Below are 9,516 nucleotides of genomic sequence, written 5' to 3'. Positions count from 1 at the left end.
AGAGTAAAGAAAAAAACGGTGTCCCCGACAACCTAGAACTCCTGAAGACATTGTGTAAACCTGAGGCTTATATTCGGAATTGTGCGGCAATTATTTTGTTTGAGAAATAACAAGAGATTAACTAAACAACAAGAGGGCAATAGTCCTGCTGAAGAAACGACTAAAGATTAATTATACTAAATACTGTACCGAAACTTTTGGTTATTGGAAAAAGCACAATCTCCCTGTCAATGTCAAAGAATTGATTGTTAACCTTTGGTTTTTATAAAACAATCATATTTCGTCTCAACAATAACGTCAGCGAGATGCTAAAATAGGTCGTGCATATGTGCATGTTTAAGCGAGTGTAAAATACGCTTGCGGCCGTTGCGTTTGGAGACGTCTTCGCGCCCCTGGGCTTTGAAAGTGAGATTTTCACCAGAGTGAAGTTACTTCGTTCTGACGAAAGGCTAACAATCGAAAGTTTAGGTTTATTAAGACCAATTGACTCTTAACGGTGGCCAATTTACGTTATAACTTGGCTGATAAAACCAAATCACTAGTTGTTACTTTTCCCACAAACGCAGTAAGAGTTTCTCTAGAAGCTTACCCCTTTTATTTTCATCTGTTAAACTACTTCAGAATCTTACCATGGCATGCCTTAATGTCGTGTTTCTTGATATCCGGGCAAAGTTCTCCCATTAACCATGGACAGTCAACTATCATCTTGTCGAAGTGACAAAGTGGCGGGCAAACCGAGTGGTAACCGCGTTGGGTAGCCGCGTTCTTCTAAGTTTTGGCGCGAAAATCTTGTTTATTCACCTTCAGGCTTCGGTTCCGATACGTGACGTGTGATGTGTTTTAACAAGACCATTTATTCATCTCCTGATTTATTACCATTTGTTTATGTATTTATTTAGTTAATTACTTATTTACCTTATGATGAGAAATTGGCATCGAGTCTCCTTGACTTTTGCTTACGTGCGTGGATTCCCGCGCGTTACACGAACTTTGAGGATGAAAGAGAGGCTGCTAGAACCCAGGATTACCGTCTCTAATAATTCATCGACTATCCAAGATGGCGGAAGATATGAGAGAGCAAGTAGCCCAACTTTTAAAAGGAATAGATAGGTAAGAACAGTCAAAAACTGTCCATTAATTTTTTTGAAAAACAGTTAGGTGTCAATTCCTTGACATCCGCGTAGAGATCTCAGTTTTTAAAACCGGATCTTGGATGCCTGACAATCTGTTTCTCTCTACCCACGTGTGAATTCTAAACCCTAGGACTATAGTTAAGTCAAGAATACGATACCATTTTTCTTTACCATGATTGACTGCTTAGTTTGTTTGATGGCTTCTGTCAGTAACTTGCCTTGCAAAGTGAATTTTAAGGGTTACTGGATGGGGATCAGACAAAATTTGGTGTCCTAATAATCCTAAAACCGCGACTCTTTGACCGGCAAAAGTGAACGTTTACTGATTGAGGTTTTACGAATTAATATATGAGAATCAAAAATTATGATAGCGTTGTTCAAAAATACTTCTGGAGGAAGTGAAGAGGTCACTCTGAAGAAGAAACCTACTCTCTTACTGGAACATAGCTTGTAGACGAATATGTATTTGAATTGTAAATAATATACTCGTTTGTTTTTCCCAGATACAACCCTGAAAATCTCACAAACCTGGAGGGCTATGTTCATTTTCAGGTGATGATTATGGTCACAAACTTATCAAATTCTGACCACCAAACTTAAGTTTTAAATGTACGCGTGTTTTCAGGAAGTAATTAAGTGTACATGTACATGTACATGTATCAAATGTTGATCCTATAGCATCAAAAATTTGCAGGTTGTATTTTGCACATTTGTGATATTTCAAGTCTAACAGAAATAAATTTACACAGTGTACAACCACCTCAGTTTCTGCCAGAAACAAACTATGGTAATTTTGTCTCTTGATATTCAAGCTGCAGAAGATTAACAGGAAATATAATTTGATAATTTCATCTTTCATCACCTTTTCAGTTTCAGCACACTGTATTCAACTCCAAGAAGTAAACACATGACAGTGGCTCCAAAATAGAACTAACAGCCTGCAATCAAACCCTTCCTTCTCTATTGGACCTTTTTTTTCAACCCTTTCACTCCCACATCCTTATTAGTACAGTAATTCTCCTTACTGTTCTCTATACTGTTCTTATTATGCTAGTGTGGAGAATTTGGTGTTGGAACAACTTATAATCCCCTATGTGGTATTTTTCTTTGTCCTCATGACTTGTCTGTTTGATATTGTATCGACATTGTAAGGAGAAATACTGTCTTAACCACTTGTGGAAGTTAAAGGGTTAACGAGAGTAAACATATTTATATTTTTGAGGCACTTTATAACATGGGATTTTTTTTATATACAAACTTATCTTTATAGATTAAGGAAAGTACTAAAAAATAAAAAATATAAGATTCAACAAACTTTTCATCTCTAACCATAGTTAGGCATTTTTTATTAACCAGATTGAATCCTTTTTTTAAAATTTTTTTTCTGAAACTCCTTAGATATAATTATTTACTTTCACCTTGTAAGATGGACAAAATTTTGCATCTTATCAACTCATTGACATGATAACCAGCCTACACATCTTGAGAACATGGCTGAAATTGCCTCAAGATCGTATTTTCTTTAAGTAATATGTGTTCTGGATTGTTCATTAGGTCTACAACAATGCTTATGATTTGGATGCAAATTTGGCAGTTTTGAAGTTGTAAGTGTTAGTGTGCAGTTTCTTCTTGTAAGCTTGAGTAATGTGACTATTTATTATAACTATGCAAACAATTGTGATATACATATTGTATATACTGTACAGGGTGACTTAAATATCACTTCCAAGAGTGAAGTACCATTTATGGAGCTGTTTCAGTGTACATTTAATGTTAAATTAAGTGTAACAGAAGAGGATTACTGTAATTTTTAGAGAAATTTTACAAACCATGTAGCTTCTTTTGCTAGTTTTCACATATTCCACTGACAAACTACTAGTAAAAGAATAGAGAATGCCAGTTGCTTTCTTGGGACTGCCCATTTTGTCCGGCGAAAAAAAAAGTGGGAAAAGAATTCATTCATAGCCAACTTAATCCCTTAACAGTACTTATGGGACATTTTTATCACCAACAACTAAAAATTTCCCTGGTAATATTTGCAATGATTGAAGTGCAGAACATGTTTGTTTTGATATCCTGAAAGCCAAATTAAAGAAGTCCTGTAATTACAAGTAGTTTTGTAAATGTGTTTTACAGCTCTTTGGGCTTTGTTGGCCTTACTATGAATCCTTTGCTGACTTGGTTTGTTTGGTCATCATAGCAGGATACATGTTGGCTTCATCCTTTTTTTTTGTTTTGTTTTGTTTTTTGTTTTTTTTTCATATCACAGCACTTATATCTCAGTTAATAATTGATTGGTCAATTTAATGGGCTGTATTTCACTGTACAACCTGCTAAAATCAAAAGTTTGTTAACTTTGAATCGACATCCTCCCCCTCAATTTGAACCTGGAGATGAAATAAATATCATATTAACCTTGTTTTCTTTGTGCTTATTGTTAGTTATGAAGTTTGTTTTTTCTGCTTGGAGTTATGCCTGTGCTTCATGCTCAGGCAGTAAATCCAAGCAGAAAAGAATTGGTTGGTTACTTACAGTAAGGACCTTAAACTCAGTTAGTAAGTGGTATTTCAAAAATGTTTTTAATAAGATGTTTGCAACATTTCTTTTTTCCTTTTCAGGTACCAGTTCAACCCTGCATATCACCAAACAACAGTCACCATGCAGATTCTACTGAAGGCCCTCATGATGTTGCCAAATGCTGACTTCATTATGTGCAGATGTCTTATTGATGATGCCAATGTATCTTTTGTTCTGTGAGATTATGTTTAACAACTGTAATACTGTACATGGAAAAATTATGCACTTCTGATTGGCTGAAAACAAGGTTATTCTTATATAACACGAGTACAAAGTTATAACACAAGTGCAAATTACAAATAGTGCACACACTTTCAAAATTTCACCTGTCTTGATGTTCCTGGGGATGAGGCTATACTCCTTTCTTTGAACCCCAAACTGTGTTTTGTTGTTTGCTTACATTTTGTAATCTCCTTTGAGATTGTCCAGAAAGCAACAAACATCTCAGACATATTTTAGGTGTTCATGGTTTTCTGAGTTTGACATTGAGACTCAAGACCCAAGTCAATTATGTGCATGTCCCTCACCCTTCCCCTCCTGGGGACAATTTTGTGCACCTTTTTATAAGTCCAGCTTATGTTTGTTCTGTCAACAAAGCGACAACTTTCCTGCAAAGTTTGATGTTTAAAGTAGGATAACCACAACTGGTAGTTATCAGCCTGTTAAAATCTCCTTTTCAAGCCTGCAATTTTCACCTATCAAAACTGTGACCCTGCACCAGCTCTATACTTTGTCATCTGTCAAATTGCTTAGCAACAAGCCTTTGTTGTATTTGGGTACATCACCTTAACTGTATAACTTTAGCAACAAGATCCAGCTATAGCAAGAGTCATTAAACTTGCAGAATTACTGGAAACATGTAACTTTTTGGAGGCTTGGGTGAGAGTTAGTGAATACCACTATTGTGTGGTTATGTGGAAAATTATTCTGACACTTGGTAAAATGTTATGTACAGTTATAAATTGGAAGCAATAGCTGAATTATTCAAGGTTCTTAGTAATGTAGGGAGTTAATGATTGCACATGCAGTAGAGACAACTTTATTTTGAATAATGAAGGCAAAGCCCTTATGAGAGGGCTGGCCTGAATGCACTTTCCTTCAGAAAATGTTTGGAAATTTAGTGGCTTTGAATCCAATTTTATATATTTTTTTGCTTGCAAAGTAGTGTGGCATTGGTTGGCAAGGCAAAAAAAGTGCTAGCTTGAGAGCAGAAGAGAGCTTAAATAGTGAGAAAGTTTAAAGCAAATTTTATCGTTGAATAAGTGTGCAAGTTTTTTGTAAGAGCTTTTTTCCTACTTTTCTCCTTAACACTTACATGTGTATTTCTTCTCAACTTACACACATTATTTTTGCAATGATACAAAAATTGCAGGTTTCATAGCTAGTGAATGGCAATTAATGGGAAACCTCATTATCACTAAATGGATTCAATAAGAGTTGTTATTGGGAATCAACCAGCAATATGACTAATTTTATTTTCAGAAATATCTAAATGAGGACAGTTCCCTTGTGGATGGAATTGTTGGTTTTCATGATGCCATTAGGAAATGTGAGTTATACAATAATATTTTCTTATCACAGATAAGGAATTAAAAATAAAAGCTAAGTTTTTTCGTTTGTCTCATGATGTAGTCATGTGTGATCTTATAAGCATGATACTCTGCTGTGATAAGTTGTTTTTCAATAGCTCTGAATTTAAGGTGGGTGGCAAGGAATTTTAGGTGGCTGGCAAGCTTAGGATCCCATAATTTTATGGGTCTGCCACTTAACACATTAGTCTTACACCTGTGAAACAATTCCTGTCCAATGAAAGATATCATGCTATCACACCTCAACTGACAAATTTTCATCAAGGAGAAGTATGCTCCAGACACCATTTAATTTTTATCTCTTTCATTAAAGAGTACATGTGGTCTTTAGTTAAGAATAACCTACAGTGTTATCATGGGATTCATGTTATTTGGGATTCTTTAAATTAACTTTAAGTTAACTGTTTGAAAATTGTCCTCAAATATACTTGAAAATATGGTTGTAAATGTTGCCATTTATGTACAGTTCACAGACAATCTCTACCCTGGTTATGGCAAAAAGTCAGTACTTGAGCAAAAAATGCCATTGTATGTTACTCATTGTTCTTGAGACAGATATCAAATAAAATTATTGATGACAATGAAATTAAGATTATTAGTTATTTTGGTTTGGAAATTTTCATTCGATCTACATGTATGGCTCACATCAAGTTTGATGTAAATTTGATACAGATGCAAGTTACGTCATAGGCATAACATACCAGACCATTGATAAAACCCACATATCAGAACTTCTTGGAGGTCTTCAAGGTTGGTTTGCTTTAATTATTTTTTTTCTGAAAATAAAGGATCCAGTCCTGTGAAAGTCCGTGAAAAGGCTGTGTGAACCCTCAACACCTTAACATCAATATGTGTATTCTCCATACTGTTCCCTATACATTTTCTATGGCACTGACAAGGAGAATTTGATGAACAATCAAGGGCTTTTCTAGAGAGTGATCATATTTCTTATTCTCATGGTGTTAATATTTGATTCAACTGTGGTTCTGTATGGAGAATAAGAAAGCCAATCACTCGAGAGGGTAAAGGATGAATCACATTTTCATAATGTTTGTGTTTGGCTCCTCCTTGAATTACTGGTAGCTGTTTCGCTAAATATAATAAAAACTTCCTGACCAATCACTTTTTGCTTACACACACCACACTTCTTCTCTCAGCTTATCTGGGTTTCTGTAGAGCGAAGTAAGAATAGCAATCTTTGTTATAATCTTCCTTGCCTAACCTACAATAAAACTGAAAATAGTACAGCCTGCTCAGAATAACCAGCGAAGCTAGGCAGCCATGCAGAGCCAGACGGGCTAGTGGAGTCAGGGGGGTGCAGAGTCAATCAGCTGTAAGAAGTTACAGCATTAGGATTATCGCCTCTTTTCTTACATGAGATGCTAGTCTTCACAGGTTAGCGAACCCAAATAAAGTCAAAGTGAGAGCACATTCATGTACATTTTCTTCTGATTTCTAGGAGAAGAGCTAGATGAGTGGATAAAAGTTCAGAACTGGACAATCAAGGAAGATGGTAAAGTTTTTGTTAGCAACCAAGAGGCGCATATCAAGTCCAAAAACATTGCAGAGAAAATCGACTTAGACAGTGAGTTGTGGTGAATTATTGATTCTCTTGAACAGATGTACCAGTACAGCAACATAGTAGATAAGGCACCTTCAAATTTCGATTTTATCAGATACATATTTGCGTCTTGTTGTCATCGTCAGATGAGGTTGTTATCGAGATGCTATGTTTTGTACTTGATTTTTCTTTAAAATGCTCATCAAAATTGACCCTAATGAACAACTGGTACTGTAATAAGGGATTACAAGGCTCCTTCGTTCAGTCACTTTATTTTTAGCCTGGCATGGTGTGACTCTTCAGTGGCATTACACAGCTTGCTCATTTTATGGCCGCGCACGAAAAACAATTCTCGTGAACCACCCGCTATAATCCAGCAGTATCTTTTTGCGTCCTGAGGGTGTATTCAACCCAAGATGGTGTGCGTCCCAAGGGTGTATGCTCACAAGACCTTTCTCTTTCGATATGTCTGGATGCGCACCAGGGAAACCAGGATGCTAGTCATCTTTGGGGTCAAAAAGTTAGGGCCCCCTCTAGAAAAGTTTTGGGTGGCACCATGGGCCCTCATAAAAACAACTTTGTTTTGATTGGCTTTTGTGATTCCCTTGGGTTTAGTATGACGACACTCATTTGAAAAGCATTGTACATGCTGTCCTTCTAAGAACTTAGGAAAGAAAAGGACTCAGCAACCTAAATTATAACCAGTTGCTGGTTGTAAGTGCCTCAGCGGTGTCCCCCATTAGTGCTAATTTTCTGTGTCATCAACATATCCTGTCATTTGGACCGTCAATTCTTTGAGAAATTGAGAGATTTTCACCGTCCAGGAATTACTTCTTGGTTGATTTTGGTTGGTAATCCCTTTTAAACAACTCAATTCTTTTTTTTCTTTTCTTTTTTTTTTTTTTTTAGGTGTTGCTGGGATAATTGCTGCAGCCAAGTGAAAATATTTTTGTCTGATTAATTATTCCTATACCTAACGTTTCTCCTCATATCTATCCTAAACTTATCTTACTGAAGTCATGTAGGACGTATCTTTCTTTGCAAAAAAGTGAAAGGAAAGTGATCTGTCACGTGGTAAGATGAAATCCACGTGCGCTCTGCATTTTGTCACAATTCTCGTTTTTAAATGCCACAGCAGGGAAGGAAAGGGAAGCAAGCAGAGGAGGAAGGCATCACTGGAGACAAGTTGATTGAAATAAACTGTACATTCAGTGTTACTGTAATTCCAAGTTAACTTGCATTTTATTCCACAAATCTCAAAATGAACGAAGCTTCTCAACCCAAAGGATATTAAAGTATTAAACCATATTTGTGTGGCTCGTATCTACTTACAAATTTTCTCGGGGTTGAAAATCTTGAAGTTCACATCTGTTGTCCTATCCTTCTTTCTTAAATTTCAGGGTCTTTTCTTTTTCATTTGTGGTCAGTTATTCAACAAGTGGGCTTTGCAAACCAGTTTCTCGTTTATTAAAAATACCCTACAGCAATTTTTCTTTTCCCTTCTTTGCGGAAATTCCACCATTTCACAGCAACGTATTTTGAGGAAGAGGTACTCCAGTGAAAAACTGCGAGTGAGTACCTGCAGCTGCTAGAAGTAATAATTTACGCCAAGACTCAATAACTCGAAATAACTCGCGTTTTTGTTTCGCGTGAGAGACGTCTCTAACTTGTGTGTTGTGAAGTCGAGTTTTAAGAGGTGGAGCGGTTGACCCCACACAGAACCCTCCTCCTTTATCCGGGCTTGGGACCGGCTAGATATTCCCTCTAGGAAACATCTAGGCGGAGTTAAACTCGATTAACAGAAGGCATTACAAAACTGGGGCCAACAGCCCTACAGGGAGGAATCGGTATCCCGAACACAAGCCGCACGTGAGAGCACGAGCGCCAAAATCAAAATTCACGTACCATTCGCAACGCCCGTGTCTCGCCTCTCGCGCTCGTCCAGTGCTTGTCTCCGATTGCCTAAAGAAAGCAATGATGCTAATTATCATCATCATGGTCATCACCATCATCAGGACAATAATAGTAGCCATGATTATGATAATACTACTATTAAAAAAATAAACAAATGACTAGACTATCGCACTTTAGCACAGATTAAACACACGGTTAGAAAAGCAAAAGTCACCAGGTACGCACCGAGGTGTGACCCATAGGGAAGGAGAGGCACAGTCACCTCAAGAAACAGCAGGAAAGAATCGCGAGTGACGAGGCTAACAAGGCAGGCTCCATCTGGTGGCAGTTAGAGAAGAAAGCCTAATAGTCGTACTCGTATGTGAGTAAGTTGACTTACTGACAGTTTTTCTCGCTCTGAATTAACTATGAAATTTCTGTAAAATAAATGCAGACCAATTCCCAGAATAGGAATCAACAAAAACGTTAATTTTAGCGAGTACCAGTAATGGATGGTGATCTTATGGGAAATTACTCGGACTCTATGTTTATGCACAATGTTAGATCTAACGAAAATAAGAAACATCAACTTAAGAAATCTGTGCATGTTTTCCTGAATTCTTTGTTGCAGGCAATTTTTCCTGGCCCCTGTCACGAAGAGCCAATTTTCGTTTATTTCAGACCCTTTGCGCACGCTCTACTTGGCCTGCAACTGCTTCTTGTGTTTCTACACCAAAAGTAATAATTTTACAAGCGACTACCT

At 37.0% G+C, this 9,516-nt stretch overlaps 1 protein-coding gene across 1 annotated transcript; it reads left to right on the top strand.

Annotated features, from left to right (window-relative positions):
• The first annotated feature begins 1,017 nt into the window (after nt 1–1,017).
• Nucleotides 1,018–8,168, top strand: LOC131799030 (eukaryotic translation initiation factor 3 subunit K-like). Its single transcript, XM_059116694.2, has 9 exons — nt 1,018–1,110; nt 1,637–1,685; nt 2,688–2,737; nt 3,752–3,872; nt 4,515–4,589; nt 5,193–5,259; nt 5,972–6,049; nt 6,759–6,884; nt 7,770–8,168. Exons 1-9 carry the CDS (start codon nt 1,058–1,060, stop codon nt 7,799–7,801), a joined length of 651 nt encoding a protein of 216 aa, XP_058972677.1. The 5' UTR covers nt 1,018–1,057; the 3' UTR covers nt 7,802–8,168.
• The last annotated feature ends 1,348 nt before the right edge of the window (nt 8,169–9,516 follow it).

The sequence above is a fragment of the Pocillopora verrucosa genome, chromosome 13 (genome assembly GCF_036669915.1).
Source record: "Pocillopora verrucosa isolate sample1 chromosome 13, ASM3666991v2, whole genome shotgun sequence".
Classification (NCBI taxonomy): Eukaryota; Metazoa; Cnidaria; class Anthozoa; order Scleractinia; family Pocilloporidae; genus Pocillopora; species Pocillopora verrucosa.
This window is presented reverse-complemented; position numbering and strand designations above follow the sequence as displayed.